At 41.3% G+C, this 21,271-nt stretch overlaps 1 protein-coding gene across 4 annotated transcripts in view; it reads right to left on the bottom strand.

Annotated features, from left to right (window-relative positions):
• The window catches only part of LOC128738919 (neogenin), a 262,831-nt gene that overhangs the window by 9,450 nt on the left and 232,110 nt on the right, over positions 1–21,271 (bottom strand). For all 4 annotated transcript variants that reach the window (XM_053834408.1, XM_053834409.1, XM_053834411.1 and 1 more), the window contains 5 exons: positions 11,182–11,493; positions 1,933–2,689; positions 1,747–1,862; positions 856–1,405; positions 10–791 (listed from right to left, as the gene is read on the bottom strand). In XM_053834408.1, coding sequence (XP_053690383.1) covers positions 10–791; positions 856–1,405; positions 1,747–1,862; positions 1,933–2,689; positions 11,182–11,493 — 2,517 coding nt within the window. The remainder of the gene's footprint in view (positions 1–9; positions 792–855; positions 1,406–1,746; positions 1,863–1,932; positions 2,690–11,181; positions 11,494–21,271) is intronic.

The following is a 21,271-nucleotide window of genomic DNA, read 5'->3' as shown; positions in this document are numbered from 1 at the left end:
TATACTTACTCTTGATCCATCCTGGTTGGCCGGGAACTTGCGATTCGTCCAGATCGTTTTCGTACGTTTCAATGTGGTGCCACTCGGTGAATGGTCCTGAACCGTTGACTGTCATTGCAGCGATCTTGACTTGATAAGCAGAGAGTCTTTCCAGACCCTTTAGCTCCCAGTGGCGGACGTTGGCAGGAGTCGTTTCCACTTGCAAAGGTTTTTTGTTCTTTCTGTAGCGAATTTTATAGCCGGTGATCTGTCCGTTTCTATCCTCAACCGGAGGCGGTTGCCAACGAATGGTAACCGAGGTCGAACTAGTTGCTTCCAAAGATACGTTGGACGGAGGTTCCGAAGGAATTGACGAATGGGTTTTCACCACAATTTCCAGTGAAGGATCACCCATTCCGATTTGGTTCCAAGGCATCACGTATAATGTGTACTCAGTGTAAGGCCTGAGTTCGTTTATGAGGATTTCCGTCGAAGTGGTATCAGAATACATTTCGTTACCGTTATCGATCTCAGCGTAGTAAACACGATACTTGGAGATCTCTGCCGTTGATACCAGCGGAGGTTCCCACTGAAGATGAATTTCTCGATCGCTGATAGCTTCGCCTCGGATGTTTTGCGGAGGACCTGCGACGTTGTCTTCCGAATGCGTGCGTACTTCCAATGGTTGTGATGACTCGCCCGAACCATGATTACTGTTTCCCACCACCCTAAATTGATATGTTTTCCCCGGAAGAAGTGACTGAATATTCACCTCCTGTTCGTCCCGTGATTTGGTGGTAATTTTTCGCTCCCTTAAAATGGATCAAAATACGTGATGAAACATGAAATACAAAAAAATAAAATAATTTAATTTACCGGTCACTTGTGTGCATCTTATAGTAAACGGAGTAGGAGATAACTTCATCGGGGTTCTTGACCGGTTCCAACCAGCTCAGTGTGATGAACCTTGGCTTAACGATCTGAGCCTGCAGATCCCGCGGAGGTCCCGGCAGAGGCACTGCAAGTTTTCCACTTCCATCTGGCAGCAATTGTGGATATTTCCGCGTGACAGCATTGGGATAGTTTGAGTTAGAAAAATGTCCAATTTCGCCACCATCTTCCGCCGACCGAGAACCGGTCAACGATTGGTACAATTTGTTTGGATCTTCGTTCGGTCGCAGTGCATAAATTTTTCCGTCCTCTTCGTCATCGTCATGGTCTTCCTCGTGCTCTAGATAGTCATCGTCAGTATACTCATCGTATTGAAACTTATTTTGATTTATGTTAGCCTTTTCTTTTGTCTTGGACAGTAAACTGTCCAGCACAACTTTCGACAGTTTCGGATCGGAGTGAATTGATTTTTCGTAAGATTTCATTTTCGACTGATTTTGAAGGTACTTTTTACCCTTATGTCTTTTCAGTTGTCCTAAAGTCATATCAAAAACACGTCAGACAATCCAAAATTTACGCCAAAAAAAACAAACGCAAACGTTTGCATGCAAAAAATTCACCGACGGATCCAGCCGTCCACGTAAATATCAAACAAAAAGTGGCAATAAATCATAATCAACATAATCCGTCCCGCCAAGGAGTGTAAAGAGGAGTAACCGAATCGATAAATCGTGTGGCAAAAATGAAAAAGAAAAAAGAAGAGCAAAGATGAAATAAAAAAAAACGATCAAACGTACAAAATAAATGATATTGATAGAGTCGTGTGGCGCATTGCACCACTGACTGCCGAGCAGGCATCAAATAGCAATAAATTACCTGGTTCGACAATTTCCAGACGGGCAGCAGCTTGCACGCTACCGGCCGGATTGGTGCCAATGCACTGGAACATTCCCGCGTCCGACCCAATCAAGCCGAATATCTTTAGATTGTGCCTGTTGGCAAACATAAGAAATAGTTTGAAAATTTTCCACTCAAAGAAGGATAAGATTATTTCCAACTCACCCGCTAACAATCTGCATATATTCGTTCGGAGTAATCAGATCGCCATTCTTTAACCACTGAATTACCGGTGTAGGTTTACCGTGTATCGAACACTGAAGCTCCAGCTCCTCCTTTTCGAACGCTACCTTATCCTCCGGACTGAGAATGAACTTCGGAGGAACCTGCACCTGCACCGTTGCCGAAGCATCCAGCGAATCCTCGGAATTGCTCGCCCTACACTGATAATCCCCAGCATCCGTATCCTGAATGGAGTTGATCTGCAGTGACCCTGTACCGATTATCCGAAACCGGGAGTCCAAATCATTCATATCAATTTCTTCTCCATTTCGCAACCACTTGATGGTCGGTTTGGGATTCCCATTAGCGACACAGTCCAGTATTACGGTGTCCCCCTCCCGGACGGTTTGCGGTTGTGGCACTATCACGAACGAAGGCGGCGCGAAGCTTTGCGGTTGACCGGCCGTCGATTTAATGTTTAGGTTCGATTTACTACTTAACCTAGAGAACGTTCCGGATGTGACGTTACACTGGTAGGTCCCCCGATCCGCCGGGACAACTTCATCGATTTCCAGCGCTCCCGAGGGCAGCAGCAGCATCCGGGTGAGGTCCATTCGAAGGGGAGATTCGTCTTTGTACCATTCGACGTGGTAGCGGGATTCCAAACTGAACAGCAGCGGATTGGACATACACTTGAAGTACGCCGTCTGGCCGGTGTACAGATAGATTTCGTGCGAATCCTGATTGATTTCGGGAATGTCTGCAATGGGAGAGAAGAGGGTTTGTTAATGGGTGTTACCAAAAACGACGGTTTGCTTAAGCTTTAATATAAACTGTTAATTAACAATTAACTCTTAAGAGTATTAAAACGGCAATGCATTCGACATTGTGCTGCCGTAAAGAGAGGGTGATCTAGCAAGATACGTATAACTCTTCTTCATGCAGTACCATTCTTAATAAAGATTCATCGTAAACGTAAGATGAGTTCGCAAAAGCTACCGTTTCTAAAGTCTACAGCCAAAAGATATCAGAAGGCGAATTTAAAGTGCACCGCGACCGCTACAAAACTGTAGTGCATTTGATGGAAGGTACTAAATAAGTAATAAACAACAGAAGATAGTTGATTGGATTATAGAAGGTTTATATACTCTTTGGAAGATATACGGCTTCTGCTTCTATCCACCGCTGCTGGAGGTCGATCACTTCAGTAAATGGGAAAATGTAGTAAATGGCTTATATTATCCCTTTCGTTTAGAATATTTATCGAAGAACAAATCTCATATCGCTTAAACTTTAGGAATTCAAATGACAGCAAGCACGAAAAAGAGGTCTTTTTTCATAGATTTCCATTCTAAAAACTGGTCAAAGAGCTCCTCAGTCGCGCCATTTTGCTGTTGCATACGAGTTCTAATACTATCTATAACGACAATGCGTTGCGTGAGTTATTTTCAATTTATGAATGACGGAAATTGTAACAATTAGCCAACATTTTCTTCTTCGTCGCACGAAAAAACGTAGGAAATTTGGCTGCTAGGAATTCTTTAATGAAAAAAAAAAAGGATTTAAATAGATCTCAGCTCACTTTGATTGATCGCGTATGATAGTCAACAAACTAATATATTAGGGAATTACTAATTTTGCATTGTGTGTCTTTAAAAACGCTGGTATTTTTAATAATTTGTGTTGGATAGGACGGGAATAGGGAATTAGGACGAAGCAGCAGCATACCCTATACCGAATGAGCAGTGCTTCTTCAAGTCCTCCTCCACAAATCGATTGATACCATTCATTTGGTCTCGACGGGTGGGACGGGTTAGGACCAATTTACCTCAGAGTCGGCAGGAGCAGAGCAAAACGGCTGGGGCCTTTATCTCTACGGTAAGCTTCACCACGTAACAATTCACGCAGGGCACCTAGAACTTGCATACAAGCTACCAACAGAATCACCAGTCATGCTTCGTCGATGCTAGTAATGTTTTGTAACAAGATATGTATAGGCGAAAAAATTCGAACAATGGTTAAAACATTTGCAAATGTTGGTAGATTATTCCTCCTGCAACACCTTACATAAGAAGCGAATGGGAACGTCTCGTTAGGTGCGTAAAAATCAGCGTCTTAGCTCTATTGAAGCCAGATTTTTCCATCGTGACCAATATGGACCAATATGTACGTAGTATTTGGAAATTGGCGATGCGATAAGTTGCCGGATTACTGGATCAGAGAATATTTGGTACTTATAAGTCAAAGATATCAAGGTAGGATATTTGAGTTTTGTGATTAATGAACCTTTAAGAATTCATTGGTTTGAAGGCCGCGTATTGGATATAATTCGGGGACGTGATGCCCGAGAATGGCAAACATAAGTATAAATGGTTACCGGTGCGGCTAACAAGAGCAGGATACTGCCTGGATGCATACCGTAGGAGCCTTGGGGCATCTATAGACAGGAAACCCCATAAGAACCCTACAGTATTTAACAACCTTTCATCTAGCAACACATATCCGTACCTTTTCATAGTAGCAGCCTGGATACGGTAGGGGTCTACGGTACATTCCTATAGGAATGGGTACACCATCTGCCAGAGCTGCGTCAACACACACGATTGACCTGCATTGCAATGGTCCTTGGCAGTTTCTCTACAATTTTCTAAAAGCCCCACGCTTCCTACATCTTGCCACATTTGGTTTAACCACGTAGATATCACTGCAAACCTCTGCGTCTCGTATCAACCGAATTCAACCTCATTTTTGAACCCCTTTTTGTCAGGTTATTGTCTGGAGTTCTCATAATATGGTACTCTTTCAGCTTTAGTGACCCTCTGGATACTGGCTTTGCCGCAGAGCTGCGCTAGTTCATGGTTGATTCTTGTCCTTAATACACCGTTCTTATATATTCCGCTAAAGGTGGTCCCAAGCACACGACGTTCGAACGGCCAGTATTAGACTACCTAATATAGCGGGCGATGATAGTTTAATTAATAAAACAGTCGGGTACCAGCCGAAAGATCGTGAGTGCGAACCAAACCTACCATCACCGTGATATATTTTGGTCTAAATCGAAAATTTTCCAGTTCATCCAATTAGGGTAGACGCACCAGTAGTCGTGGAAGCTTGAATTATTCCATTATTTTTGCGGATTTTGGTACAAGTTTGATAAGAATCTAAATACCAGTTACAGTATTATTTGATAAGTATCAAACTTGTACCAAAATCTGCAAAAATAATGGAATAATTCGAGTTTCCACCACTACTGGTATTTTTATAGGCTTTTACTGAAATTATTTTAACAATAACGTTGTTTTTTATTCCTGAGTTTCGGACGAAAAACTAACGATTGACGACGATACAGAACCGGTTCTTAGACTTTTGGCTATAACCATTTTTCCTTATCTAACAGATTCCTATCCTATCCGTAAATATACCAAGAGCTAGTACATAGTTTCTCTGACTTTTTGAAGTTTTCCATTGCCATTGAAAATTTTGTAAAAAAACTCTTCAAATAAAAAAAACTTAGAAAATTAACTAGCATTTTTATAAAAAAAATGTTTGTTCTGCAATATTTGGCTCAAAAGTCGTGGCCTTTAGAAATAAGCTATATCCGAGAAAGTTGGAAAAATTGCGTTTCGAATTTGTACGTTCATTTGCTACGCCCGTGTACAAAACCTAAAGAAATCCTGTAACACTTCAACCCATTTTGTGTGACAATTTTGAAAAAAAAAACCCTAATGAGAAATGACGCATAAGAGAACTGGTAATGAGAAAGAAAGAAGTGACTAATGAGAGAATTGACTACCGCCATCCGGGGTGAGATTCTGCCACGGGGCACAGTGGTCCAATCTGCGAAATACGTGATCGTGTGATATTGCGTCAAAACGTGAAGTTTTTCGCAAATAGTGTCTTTAGGAACATTTCTTGGTATAATACGCCCCTTCTTGTGAGAGAAAGCTTTGGGTGATTAATTCCCTTAAAAGTGAGATAAGAAATTTATTTTCTCGTACATTTGAGATACAGATTTGGTACTTTCGGCAAAGTTGTAGTAAATATCAATGCAAATAACTTTGTCAAAGACACCATACTTGTATCTCTTCATGGAAATGGTCTATGAAGCGTTATTCGTGGTCAAGCCCTTCAAAACAGTTTTTAAACCCTGATTTATTCTGGTCAATTTTAACGTGTTTATAGTGTTCTAGAAAGTTGTTTATCTTGCTAAAATCAACGTTTTTGTAGAACATTAATATAAGTGATTTCCTGCAGTTTCGGAGATTTTGAGCATTTTTAATGAAAAATAGTACTACTTTAAGCTTAAATATTTCCCAAGGTGGCAAATGGTGGCAGACCAAACAACTCCTACTTAAAAGTACAACAAAAAACCTTTAAAATCAAGTGTCAATTGACTGTATCTGTTTGTATCCTCAAAAGTTATAGTTGTTTTAAAAATCCTTCACAGTCATGTTTATTGAACAATTAAAATATACTTCGGATGCAATAAACGCCATTTTGTTTATGTTGACAATCTCTTTCTAACAAGTTGAGTTACCAGCAATTTTTTCGCCTATTTTCGAGTCGAAAATGAATGTAGACTCGAAATTATTTGACGCAATTAATAAGAGAAAAGCTTCCAAATAACTAGCTTAAGTCTATTTTGTTCAATACCTTCGATTGGTGTCTTTTCAAAAGATCGCACTCATAATGGGCTGGTACCAAATGGCCGAAACACAAATGGTCGAATCACGAATGGCTGAAATCCAAATGGCCGAATGTCAACAACAGTCACAGAAGACCGAATTTTCTCGGAATGACTTTTTAGTCTCTTTAATTAGAAAACACGAATTGACAAGCAGTTAACAATTAACTTTACTCAAACAAAAAATAAAATAAGCAACATATCTTTTTGTTGTACTTTTAAGTACGAGTTGATTGATTTGCCACCTTGGGAAATATTTAAGCTCAAAGTAGAACTATTTTTCATCAAAAATGCTCAATATCGCCGAAACTTCAGAGAAACACGTATAATAATGTTCTACAACAACGTTGATTTTAGCAAGATAAACAACTTTCTAGAACACTATGAACACGTAAAAGTTGACCAGAATAACTCAGGGTTTGAAAACTGTTTTGAAGGGTCTGGCTATGAATAACGCTTCATAGGCCATTTCCATGAAGAGATACAAGTATGGTGTCTTTGACAAAGTTGTTTGTATTGATATTTACTACAACTTTGCCGAAAGTACTAAATCTGTATCTCGAATATACGAGAAAATAAATTTCGTATCTCACTTTTAAGGGAAATAAACACCGAAAGATTTCTCTCACAAGAAGGGGCTTGTTATACCAAGGAATGTTCCTAAAGACACTATAAGCGAAAAACTTCACGTTTCGGCGCTATATCAAACGATCACGTATTTCGCTGTTTGGACCACTGTGCGGGGGTGCGATTGTGCCTATTTCTCCCCTTTGTTAACCCTAGAAACGCTACTGGCTATATAAAGGCTGTCCATTGACTGCGAACTCATTTTTAGTTATTTCAGATCTCTCAGGGTTATCCACCATATCACAACGCTCCGCATTATATTGGAGCAGATCAACGAATTCCAGGACTCTCTTCTGCTGGTGTTCGTTGACTTCGAAAAGGCGTTCGACCGACTCAATCACGAAAACATCTGGGGCGCACTTAGGCGTAGAGGAGTTCCAGATAAGCTAGTCCATCTCATCGAGGCTCAGTACGAGGCGTTCTCGTGCAAGGTTTTGCACGACGGCGTCTTGTCCGACCTCATAAGGGTTACTGCTGGCGTGAGACAGGGCTGCATTTTATCACCGCTTCTGTTTCTCATCGTTATGGATGAAATATTAGTTGGAGCAATTGACAGTAGACCAAATCGAGGATTGCCTTGGAATTCTCTAACGATGGAGCAGCTAAATGACCTCGACCTAGCCGACGACATTGTCTTGCTCGCACAACGCCGAAACGATATGCAGAGCAAGTTAGACGACCTCTCCGAGAGCTCCCAGGCAGCAGGTCTCACAGTCAATGTAGCGAAAACTAAGTCTATGGTAGTGAACACTGACAATTCCACCAACTTTACAGTAGCGGGACAACAAGTTGAGCAGGTAGCCGTCTTTCAATATCTTGGTAGCCAAACAACGCCCGATGGTGGTACCAAGACTGATATAGCCACACGGATCAGGAAGGCCAGGGGTGCCTTTGCAGGTCTGCGAAACATTTGGCGCTCAAACCAGATCACTCTACGTACGAAAACCCGAATCTTTAATTCAAACGTTAAATCCGTACTGCTGTATGCCTGCGAAACGTGGTGCGTCTCAGCGGAGACAACGCAAAAACTGCAGGTATTCATTAACCGGTGCCTGTGATATATTATTCGTGCCTGGTGGCCTGATAATTGGATATCCAATGAGGAACTCCATCGTCGGTGTCATCAACGGCCGATAGCCACAGAAATTCGTGAGCGTAGGTGGAAGTGGATCGGACACACCTTGAGGAAAGGAGCGAACGAGGTTTGCAGAGCAGCACTCGACTGGAATCCACAAGGACAGCGTAGAAGAGGCAGACCCAGAGGCTCATGGAGACGGAGCTTAGCCAACGACATCCGGGCTGTAGACGAGAACCTGTCCTGGCGACAGGTAAAAGCCATGGCGGGTAACCGTCAGCAGTGGAGATCTCTGATTTCATCCCTTTGTTCTGCCGGACCGGCGGACATGGACACATAAGTAAGTAAGTCTCAGGGTTATTTCCGTTCATACTTTTGATGCGTTGTTTTTTGTCGACCCCCTGCTCCTTATAGTCCACTTAGTTCATGGACGGCCCCATGTGAACTACTTTATAATGATATTTATGTGTATTGTTTATAAACATGCCAATGTTCACTGTTTAGGTTTTTAGCCTAACTTTATGTTTTTGGCACCATGTCAGCCCCTAGAAGGGGTGAGATTGTGCCAAAGTTCATGCACTTCCAGTAAAATTAGGTTTCATTGTAACTAAACCATCTCTACGGTAGTTGTTAATTGAACAATTTAGTATATATTGACAGGTTTGAAATCAACTTATTTCCTAAGTTGTGTGTATACTGAGCTAAAGAACAAACATATATGCTTTTTTGGCACAATCTCGCCCCGGATGACGGTAATGGGAAAAGTAAGTAATGAGAGAGAAGCGAGTAATAAGAGAAGTAATGACAAAAGCTAGTGTTGAGAGAACTGATTAATGAGAGAATTGAGTAATGAGAGAAATGAATAATGAGAGAAGTGAGTAATAAGAGAAGTCAGTAATGAGAAAAGTGAGCAATAAATGATGCGAGCAATGAGAAAAGTGAGTAGTGAGAGAGGCGTGTAATGAGAAAAGTGAGTAGTGAGAGAGGCGTGTAATGAGAAAAGTGAGTAGTGAGAGAGGCGTGTAATGAGAAAAGTGAGTAGTTTGAACTGTGAATAGGGGAGATAAGGGAGTAATAAGAGAAGTAATGAAAAAAGTTAGTGTTGAGAGAAGTGATTAATGAAAGACGTCAGTATTGAAAGAAGTCAGTAATGAGAGAAGTGAGTAACCAGAGAAGTGAATTATGAGAAAAGTGAGTAATGAGAGCAGTGAATAATGAAAGAAGTGACTAATGAGAGAAGTTAGTAATGAGAAAAGTGAGTATCGAAGCAAATGAATAATGGGAGAAGTGAGTAATAAGAGAAGTGAGTAATGAAAGAAGTGAGTAATGAGAGAAGTAAATTATAAGAAAAGTGAGTAATGGGAGAAGTGACTAATGAGAGGAGTTAGTATTAAGAGAAGTGAGTAGTGAGACAAGGGAATATTGAGAGAATTGAGTAATGAGAGAAGTGAGTAATGAGATAAATGAGTAATGAGAGTAGTGTTCCCAAACCACACTCGTATGGTGTAATTTTCTTACATACGCGTACTCATTCGTACGCACGCATCGGCATAAGCGTCCCTTTCGGACTCTCGCTCGTACTTATTCATGCATTGCGACGAGTTTTGGCGAGTGTGTGTGTTTAGCTAACAGCTACGTTCGTCGCTCTCGTTCTTCGTTGCAGCCCGAGCTGCTGAAACCGATTACTCGTGGCGGTTTGCACACCCGCCCGTGAGCAGCATCGAGGGCGAGAATGAAGAATAAAAGAAACAGTAATGCATAATCTGTGCGCATCACAGTGCGCCCTTATGTCTCGTGGGCAGCTGATTGCTCAGGAGCTATTTAGCTAACGAATAAGTCATGCGGGAAGACGATGTGAGGATGTGCGTGCGCGAGTGTGTAGGAAGCAGAATGTCTGCACACAGCAACAGTGACTGTTTGTTTTACGCTTGCGAGTGCGGCGGAAGCGTTGAATGCTATGCTTTTCATACTCACTTGCGTGAGATTAGACAACATTTTCTTCTCGCTCAATTCGCAACATTTAATGAGAGACGTGAGTAATGAGAGATGTGAGTAATGAGAAATGAACAATGAAAGAAGAGAGTAATGAGTAGATGAGCACTAAGAATGATCTTCAGCGGTGTACAGCAGGATGATTCCGCACACCCCTATAGCGAACCCAGCATTCAAAAGGTGGCAAAAGCTGGACGAATACGATGAGCGGGACATGTTGCAAGAATGCCAGACAACTACAATGCTTTGGCTGGTGTTTGGGGATTTGAACTAGCTACGTTACAAGCTACGTTTTAGGACGGAAAGCCAATTAAGTAAGTAAGAATAATGAGTAGTCAGTGGTGAATAGTGAGAAGCGAGTAGAGAAGTAGCAGTGGGTAATGAGTAATGGGTAGTGAGTAGTAAGTAGTAAGCAGTGTGTAGTGAGTAGTGAGTAAAAGAGAGTGAGTAGTGAGTAGTAAGTATCGAGTAGTGAGTAATGAGTAATGATTGGACTTTATTGGAAAATAATTTGATGAGCTCCTAGGATGCACCATAAAGATCCTAGGTTTTATATGGTTTCTAGGAACTAGGAGATTTTTTCCACGATATATCAGAAATTCAAGTTGATGTATTTTTTGTTATTCAAATTAAAAAAAAATGAAATTTTCGATTAAGCAATGGAGACGCATGGTGTACCACTTTAACTGCTAAGATAATGCAAAAATATTGAAATCTTAGCTCAAATTGGATCGTTTATACTATTCTAATGTATTTTTGTGTTTTTTTAAAGCCATAAACTAAATCGGTGAATTTTCACCTATATTTTGAGGTGAATTTTTGATTTTCTCATTGCAAATATCGCATACAATGTATGAAAGACAAGCATACTCACCGGAAATCGAAACCCGTGCGGATCGACTGACGATCGTACCGATCCCATCGACCGTAAGCAGACAGTGATAGAACCCAGTCAAGCCGCGGTTCATCTCAACCGAGCTGATGTACAGCGACCCGTTGGCCAGCTGTGACCGAAAGGTATCCCCCACGATGCCGATATCCTGCCCATCCGGACCTCGCCACCGAATGTTGGGGGCGATCTTTCCCTCTCGCAGCATCTTCGGGTCCAACCGTCCGGCACATTGCAGCAGCACCGAGCTGCCCTCCGGTAGTGTTACATCCGACGGTTCGATTGTGAATTCTAGCGCTGTAACGAGAGCAAGAAGAAGAGAGGAAAAAAATGATAAATTACTTTCACTGCTTCCAATTAATCAAGTGATCAGTCGCTAGCGATAGCTTAATTAAATTTCAAGCGATTGTGGCCATGATGGACTGCCGGGGCGAACTGTTGGCATATCGCACTCCAGTTAATTGTAATCACATGTTGCAGTGGCCACGAAGAGGCAACGGCGGATATGCGCCCCGGCCGGTTGGTGGCCGCCGCCCATCAACGAAAACGTGACGATGGATTTTTTTTTCGTGTTTTGCTTGCCTGTGTTCGCCCTGCCAACAACACTAAACGGAAACAGTCACGTTAAGGGTGTCCCTAATGATCGATACGGTTGTAATGATGGAGAAGTCAATGTTAAACCAATTAACTTTTTGTACAATAGAACAATAATTCAGTGAAATGATTTCGTTTTGTGTTATAGTTATAGTTTGTTATTTAATTATTTAGGAAACAAGACACCTTAATCATCGCCGGCAATGGCGAACAGATGCTTCGTTACGGAAAGCGTGTGGCAAGCGTCAAACGGTGACGGACGAGTCGAAAGATGCAGTTCACTTGCGCGGGGGATTCATTTTGCTTCGTCATTTGTTACCCGCGGTTCCGTTTCTGAGGTCACTGCATCGGGAGGGCGTGAAAAGTAGCAAAGAACTTTCACACGCTTGCTCTGGAATTGTAAAAACCTGCGGGTCGTCAATGTATCGTCTGTTGACTATTTTAGGCTAAATTTAGACACGTCGCGTCAGTTTGTTGAAATTAGTGTCCAAAGCGAAAATTGATGATCACCAATCATCGTTAGGAAGCTACGCAGAAGCTAGAAACGTCCCGGTCTAGCATTAAGTAGAATGGAATCGATTATTTCTGCTATCCTCTGGTTGAAACTTCTCATCGAAAGAGTCAACATTTCCATAAGACTATAATTTAAAACTGGCAGCTTTAAGATGCGACGTAATATCGACATTTCCAGTTTTATAAACTCTTGAATTTAAGTCAACTTTAAGCCATTGAAGACATCCCGCTGAGATCGATATTTTTCCCATCTAATGTTTGCTATTTGAGTTCAATATTTATCACCAACGGAGTTGCAAAACTTCTATCAGCACGAGATGTTATTTTTCCCTCTCACTCGAGGATCAATTCGTCATGCATGTCTTGTCTGTAGGAGTACAAGCTCCAAACCGTAACAATTCATTCACCAAGATGTGCCATTTCTGCTGGAGTTGCCATTCGGAGCCATTATGTTTTATGGGTCGGCGGTTTCTGTAGTATGACTCGGTACGCTCTTACGCGACTGCACATAAATTCCGGCAGCCGGCAGCCGGATCCTCACGCTTTTCCTCCAGACAAACACCCCAGGCCCCCCGTTCCTTGTTCGTAGGGAGAATAATTGAAGGGTGCAGTCGAGCCTGTTCGATGTGGCCGTAGTACTACTTCTCCCCCACATTATTATTAGAACGGATTTTTCTCGCATTCGTTTCGCCAATTTGTGTGATGGAATCTTCGGTCGGCAAAAATCGGGCGGGGGAAAAAGTCTCCTCTAACTGCACTTGTGTTTGCCATTACTTCCGGCAGGCAGCGGCGAGGCGCCAGAGTAAAGTCTACCAGATTCGACAGGGCTCGTCAATGAACTACGCCGGTTAGCGGCAGTCAACGAACCTTTGAATGAAATGGTTTCACTTTTGTGCCATTTGCTTCAGCGTAGTTTATGAACGATGTCCGTGGTTGATATAGCATTATTACTATCGCCCGAAGCAAACATGTTCCCCCAAAGGAAAACACGCCGACGATGTGAATAAAAATTCATTAAACTAACGTTATTTGTGCTATCTCGTAGTCTCGGGCGGGCAAATAGAAATCAATTTGGTAGGAGAGGTTGCCTGGAAACCGAAAAGGCAAGATGTTTATCTAACAGAAAACTACTGCCACTATCGCACTATCGCTAAGATACTGTTATATTTGTAGCCCGGCATCAAAGAGTATACGATGCTCGAGGGCCATCTGAGGAGAAACTTTTATGTCCAACTTTTTACGGGGACAAATTTACGAACGAAACGAAAGACGTAGTGCGATATTTGTACTGTCCAGTGTGTGTATAAAAGAAAGTGAAATTGGTTCGGAACTTCTCAGTGTCTTTACGCCCCGTAGGCCTCCCAATTCTCTTATGGGCATTAAATTTGGAAGGTGCGGATGTAACAAAAACCGACCGACCGACCGACCGGCTGTTGGTTGCACCATCAAAACACACTTTATCGACCTCAGCGCATCACATCAAGGCGAACAAATTATATTGGCGGGTGTCCCAAAGGCTGTTTCTTCTTGGTTTGCCTGTGCTCACGGAACGACCTGTGTTGGCTGTCAATCAATTACGCACAAACAAGAGAACGCAGTGAAATTTGGTAACTTTGGATGCCGACGACGCCACACTCAGCGATTGGCTCCGCTTTACCTGGCGGCGCTGGTACTTCCCGAGCTGTCTGATTGGGGTGTCAATTTCATCATGTTCAAGTAGGTGCAAACATCGTCGTATATCACTGCTTGAACAATGCTCTGTCGTAATCCAATTGGGAGAAAATTAAATGGCGATGATTGATTGCTGGTAATTTATAGGCCAAAGTTCTACCCGTTATGCGTGAAGTGTACTAAAAAAATGATACACTAAGTCGATAGTAGCCGATTGGTCTGAACGAATGGCAAATGTCGTGATCTACGTTGCAAAATAAAACGATTTAAAGCATTGAACAATTTGTTCTTCAGCTATTACAATGGTTTGAAAATGATCCAATCAACTACCTATTACCAATGGAATAAAAGTGACGGAGGTTGCAGGGACAACAACTGTCTGTCTGAGAAGTCGTAAATAAGCTGGGAATACGGCTAACAACTAACAAACAATCCGGACTGTCGACTTATAAGAAAGTAGGTGGCTCCAAATCGCCACAATAAACGAAACAGGATGACCAAAACACGATTTCGGAAGCTGTACACGCCGATGCTGATAAAGTTCGATTACATGGTGGTAGATCATTGTCATTGTCATTGTAGATGGTGAAATTATGGTCTTTTACTTCTTGATGACTCAGGGATTACCCAATTTAATCGTGATGCCTCGCGCATCTTGAAGATCTGATTACCTTCCGATACAAATGTTGTGATAAGTCCTGAAAAATTGTTGTTGCCTTTGTATGTATTACATTTTGCTATGTGCAGAAATTGTCAGAAGTCATTGCAGCCCGTGGCTTTCATGAGGCGGTCTGATTTGACCCGCACCATGCCTAAACCTAAGTGCCACTGTTGTAGACTTTAAACATTAAACATAAACATACAACATACTGAGTAAGAGTATACGGTAACCAGAAGGTGGTGGCAGACATTTTCAATCATATGATATTGTCGAAATTCGCTAAGAAATATGGTTTGGTAGGGTATCTGTACCTGTGGTTTGAAAAGCACATTTTTATTGGACAATTATTAAATTTAAAAAGGACATTTTTATTGAAACTGGAACCATCAATAAGGATAGTTACGTGAACAAGTGTTTGGAAACACGTCTGCTATCTTTTCCGAAGCAAAATATCTGTTCCATGCCCTTTTGGCCAGATTTGGCATCCTGCCACTACGGAACAAAGTGGTATGCCACCAACAAGGTGGATGTGATGTTGGTGATGATGATGATGATGATGATGATGATGATGATGATGATGATGATGATGATGATGATGATGATGATGAGGATGATGATGATGATGATGATGATGATGATGATGATGATGATGATGATGATGATGATAATGATGATGATGATGGTCCCATCAACATACTCCTACAACGGTTTGAGCGGGACGATTTATCTAATTAAGATAGTTATGATATAACAATGTAGCCAGGTGATAAAAACAAATAGCGAACTGGCTTCTAATACAGACAAATCAAACTTTCAAGTGAATATCAAAATTTCAAAAAATGTCCAAGGCTAGTCCAAAACGTTTCCAACCCGAAAATTATCTGAACTTGATTAGGAATCGAACCTAATATTTTGAGCACCAGCTAGTCAGAATTGGTTCTAGATAACGATCTAGAACTACGAGGGAGATCCTGCAGTCTTTTGGTACTCGGTACCGCCGTGAGCGATGGTATACGAGCTCCGAAGTCCACAAGCAAACCCAAGCCTGTCCAGCTGCTGCTCCGAACCCTTTGTTCAGGACTTAAACCTGATCATTCAATTTCAAGATTATCTATGTCCGTTCTCGCGCGCGTGGCCAAACATGTGTAGTCTTCTCTATACTTTTTTAAATTAATAATAATAACAATTTTAAATCCATGATCATCAGTGAACATGATAACTTAATATACCAAAAAAATATACAAAAATTAAAAAAATATACAATCTTCTTGAATCAATACAAAAAAATAAATCAAATTGTGTCTATAAAGTAGCTTTTATGTGTAAAATGCCTAGCCTTTTGAATTCTGCCATAGTTGCCTGCACGTTTTATTTGTCGCGGCGTCGAATTAAAAAAGTTAATTCCTTTGTACAACAGAGAGTTCTGTGATCTTCCAAACAAAAAGTGTGGTGTTCTTGCATCTTCCGCGTTTCTAGTGTTGTACGCATGTAAATCACTTCCCCTTTCAATTCGATCACACAAGTATCGAAGCAGCATTCCATTAAGAATTTTATATAGAAACACCATTGTCAAAAACTAAACTCTTTGCTTCACAGAAAGCCATTGCAATGCATCCAGCATAATAATCCAGCATAATGAGCATCCAGCATAACTTTATTTTGTAAGCGCTGCAACTTCAATATTTGTTTTTCGTTTGCAAGGAACAGGATGGATGAGCAAAAATCTATATGTGGTGAAATGATTGACTTATATAAAAGAATTTTACTACTACTGCCCATGGATGCATAGTCGACGTAACGACCAGTGATTGTTGAGAAAACGCTTTTTTTATCGTGAAAAACGTTTAAAGCCATATAATCTTTGCTACAAACTTTTTCAATCGAATAATCTGTCAATTTAGTAGAGTTTATTAATCAAAGCAGGACTGATGGGGTTTTATGATTCATTCCTCATTTATTGTGTTTAAAAAATGCGAACGCCAGTTTATGTGAATAAACAGACTGTTGTTTTGAACGATTATTCCGATAACTTGACGTAAAGCTACAAAAACAAATAGGTTACTATGCTGATTGGTATGCGGGGAATTACGTCAAGCATTAGCATTACGTGAAACCAATAGCAGAGTTACTCAATTTTCCTAAATTTCTCGAATATTTTCGAACAAACATATGTTGTTTGAGTATTGGGCATGTGAACAACATAGTTAAGAGTGCGTAGGACCGAAAAAGTACATTTTGGTCATTTTGATTTTTACGTCCATGGGCAGACTAATCGTCAATTCATTTTTTAAACGGCACAACACACCGTACTTTTTCGCCATTTTTTTGATGACATTATCAATGTGAGACTTAAAGTTTAACTTATCATCAATGATTACTCCAAGATACTTTAGTTCATTTACGCGATTAATAGTCTCACCATCAATTTCAACGTTTACGTCTGGTTTGGAGTTAGCTGAAATAATCATATATTTTGTTTTGCTAATGTGATGTGATGTGAAGGGCAAGAATCCCTACCAACATGGCACAGTTCCCCCCAATTGAGAAATATTGGGCCATTATCAACCGGTACCTGAAGAAGATCTCAAAATATGTTGTAATCGAGAAGCAGTTTAAGACAAACTGGCGTTCAGTAGCGAACAAGGTGGACGAGGTGGCTGAACAGAATCCAATGACAGAAGTTAAATTAAAATTCTGGCAATTATGTATCAAGGTTCTAAATTGGACTTTAAATTGGACTTCAAATTAAACTTCAAATAACACATGTAATTGGACTTCAAATTGCGCTTGAAATTGAACACGAAGTTGAACATGAAATTAAGCTTCCAATAGCTAATATATTAACTACTGCAACTATCATAGTATCACTGATAAACGTCTGCAAGGTACTCTCCCAAATCTTGTTACGCCGGCTGCCATCGATAATAGAAGGTATCGTAGGGATTATCAGCGGGCCTTCATGCATGGGAGCTTGCACCACTACAAACCAATTTTTTACCATCCAACAGATCTTGCAAAATTGTCGGAAATACAACCTGCCCACGCATTACATATTAACTGATTTCCAAGCAGCATACGATATAGTCGTTCGAAACCTGTTACGACAGATAATGCACAACCCTGGTTTTGCGGACAAAGTGACGTGACTGATGAGAGCTACGTTGGATCAAGTTCAAGTTCGAGATCGAGTTGGGTCGAATACTATAAACTTGTACGGGTTCCCTTTGTCCCAAACTACCCAAATCAGAGTACGGCAAGCATACGTTTTATGTGTTTCGCGTTCGCTAAAGGCTCGAGACACGTCAATTTTTTGTGTTAGTAGATAGACACATGGTTTCTTCAGGAAAGTTATGGAAAATTTAGAGGTGAACAACTTTGCTTAAGAAATGACATTTCTATCTCTGTCGAGTGCAGAGCAGTAGAGCATTTTCTTTGGAAATTCTTTAAAAATTAGTTTTCCATATTTAGCGTATGTTGGTTGCGTTTTACAAGAGTATATGGTTCTAAGCGATTATTGAAAGACTCAAAATACATATTTTTGTAGAAGGTTGCAAATCTTTAGGACCTTCCGTTACAAAGTTATCGCTTATTTAAGCTTTATTTTTTCTTAACTTCACGAGCCAAAAGCGATAACATTGTAAGGGAAGATCCTAGAGATTTGCAATCTTCTGCAAAAACGTGTATCTTGAGTCCCTCAATAATCGTCTAGAACCATATATCCTGTAAAATGCAACCAACATAAGCTAAGTATGAAAAACTAATTTTATTTATTTAAAGAATTTACAAGGAAAATGCTCTATAGCTCTGCACTCGATAGGAATAGAGATATTATTACTTTAGCAAAGTTGTTTACCTTTATATTTGCTATAACTTTGTCGAAGAAACCATGTGTCTATCTACTAATACAAAAAAATGGACACGTATCGAGCCTTTAGCGAACGCGAAACACATAAAACGTATGCTTTCCGTACTCTCATTAGGGTAGTTGGGGAGAAGCTAAAACCATACCATACAACCATACGCTTGCCATACGCTTGAAATTTATAGCTTGAATATGCGAAAACTCAGTAAGTCCAAGGTCCAAGAGATTTGCGGTCTTCTGCAAAAACGTGTATTTTGAGAGCTTCGATAATTACCTAGAACATTGTATTCTTGTAAAATGCGACTAACAAAAGCTAAGTATGAAAACCCAATTTTTAAAGAAGTTTTAAAGAATATGCCCTATAGTTCAGCACTCGATAAAGATAGAAATTTTCTTTCTTCAGCAAAGTTGCTTGTCTTTACAATATTTACAACTTTGCTGAAAAAACTATGTCTGTATATCCTAACACAAACAATTATTTTTTTATTTTCATTATAGTAAGCAATGACGAACTTTTGACACTTTTAGATTAAGAGGAATATCCATACGAACAAAAGTGCTGAAGACCATAAATGATAAAATGAAAGCAAAAGACACTGGGAAAGAAGTTCCACTTTTCGCCCTGTTGGACCACTGTGCGCTGCTGGTGCTGTGTGCTCAGTTTCTGCTACCAACATACTTGCGAACAAACAGCCTGGCAGCATCATTCTGCGCAGACCGCTCACAAAACCAACACCCCGTGAGCTATCGACCACCCGCGAGCGTGAGTAGGATGTATGATTCTTCTTCTTCATCTTACGCCTTCGCTTCATACGCGGGTGTGAGTGCGGGCCTTCGTGAGCGTTCGATATCAATCGGTCCCGGTCGGGCTGCAACAATCGGCGAGAGCGCTGGCAGAGGCCATAGTTAAGTACATACTCGTAAAAACTCGTCGCACGGCATGAAAAAATAAGCAAGGGAGTCCGAGTGAGATGTTCATGCCAGTGCGTTCGCTAGAGCGAGAACGCGTGTGTGAGAAAATTGGAATATGCGAGTGCGGACGATATAGCAGATGGAGACGCAACGGAATTTAACCTCGGAGTGCCTACAAACGACAACAGCGTGCCCGGTTCCGATCTCCAAAAGATCCGGCGAGAAAGGTATTCTCCCAGATAGATTTTGTTGTCGTCTATCCCCAATAGCAAGAAAATTCCTAGGGCATTATCAGGCAGGCTTTATGTGGTCCCGTGCTACTACGGATCAAATTTTTACTCTCCGACAAATCCTCCAGAAATGTCGAGACGACAACGTGCCCACGCATCATATTTTCGTGGATTTCAGAGCAGCATACGATACAGTTGAACGTGAACAGCCATGGCAGATAATGCACGAGTTCGGTTTTTCAGATAAACGGACGCGACTGATCAAAGCTACTCTGGAGCGAGTGATGTGCTACATGCGCGTTTCGGGGACACTCTCGCGCAGAGGATTGCGGCAAGGGGATGGACTGTCCTGTATGTTATTCAATATCGCTATTGAAGGTGTGATCCGACGAGCGGGCATCGAAACTAGAGGAACGATCTTCAGCAAAAATAGCCAACTCCTAGCCTTTGCAGACGACCTCGACATCATTACTAGAAACCTTGGGACGGCGGTGGCAATCTACGGTAAACTAAAAGCGGAGCCTAGGAGGATAGGGTTACAAATCAATATTTCGAAAACCAAATATATGGTAGGAAGAGGCCCGAGAGAAAGCAACGTTTACCACCCGCGGACAGTGACTATTACTGGCGATGAACTGGAAGTGGTTGATGAGTTCGTATATTTGGGATCTCTGGTCACCGCCGACAAGACGCTTCGATCTAGGAGCATACGCCGCCGCACAAAGCTGACGATGTACAAAACGCTAAGCAGACTAGTAGTACTCTACGGACTTGAGACAGTAACTTTGCTTACCGATGACATGCGTGCACTAGCCGTATTTGAACGAAAGGTGTTGCGGACTATTTTTGGCGGAGTACAAATGGAACGCGGAGAGTGGCGGAGGCGTATGAATCACGAGCTACAGGCGCTGCTTGGAGAGATTCCCATCGTACACCTGGCGAAAGTTGGAAGACTACGGTGGGCTGGCTAAGGATGTCGGATGACTGTGCAGTATTGAAAAGGACGGTTTTGTTAATTGACGAAACACTGTTACTAATTTGGGCTTTCTTCTCAGTTTTTTATGGTAGCAAAATGATTTTACATGTTCGGCAATACACCATCTTCGGTAATGGTAATCCCATTGAAAAGTTCGTTCAATTGTTTGTCGTTACAGATGGCCAGCTGCAAATGACATACGATGATTCTAGTCTTCTTGTCACGAGTGGCATGATCTGACAGTTCCAAATGCTTTATTACTAGGTAAACAAGTACACCTGCACTACCAACGTGTTCACCGCAATTCCCTTTTTGCAGCGGCTTACCGAAAACTGGGAAACAACAGGGCGTGACATGTGGCTTCCTATTCTTCTTCATTTTGTTTTGACGGGTCCCTTACAAAATTTACTAAAGGGTGCCCCACATCATACTGCTCCGCGGAAGAAACGCTGCAGAAAATTACATAATTGATCGATCATTTTCACACTTTTAGACAACAAAATATAACCCTTTACTAAGCTTTTGGCATATTTGTTTCATTCAACTTCAATACCTTAACCACAGACAAACAGACATAACACTCGTTTTCCATTCATCGTACCGATTAAACCGTCATTTCAAATTTGGGCTTAGTTGGGAATGTCTCCATTTTGGTC

Source organism: Sabethes cyaneus, chromosome 2 (assembly GCF_943734655.1).
Source record: "Sabethes cyaneus chromosome 2, idSabCyanKW18_F2, whole genome shotgun sequence".
Classification (NCBI taxonomy): domain Eukaryota; kingdom Metazoa; phylum Arthropoda; class Insecta; order Diptera; family Culicidae; genus Sabethes; species Sabethes cyaneus.
The sequence above is the reverse complement of the archived record's forward strand: the minus strand, read 5'-3'. Positions and strand labels throughout refer to the sequence as shown.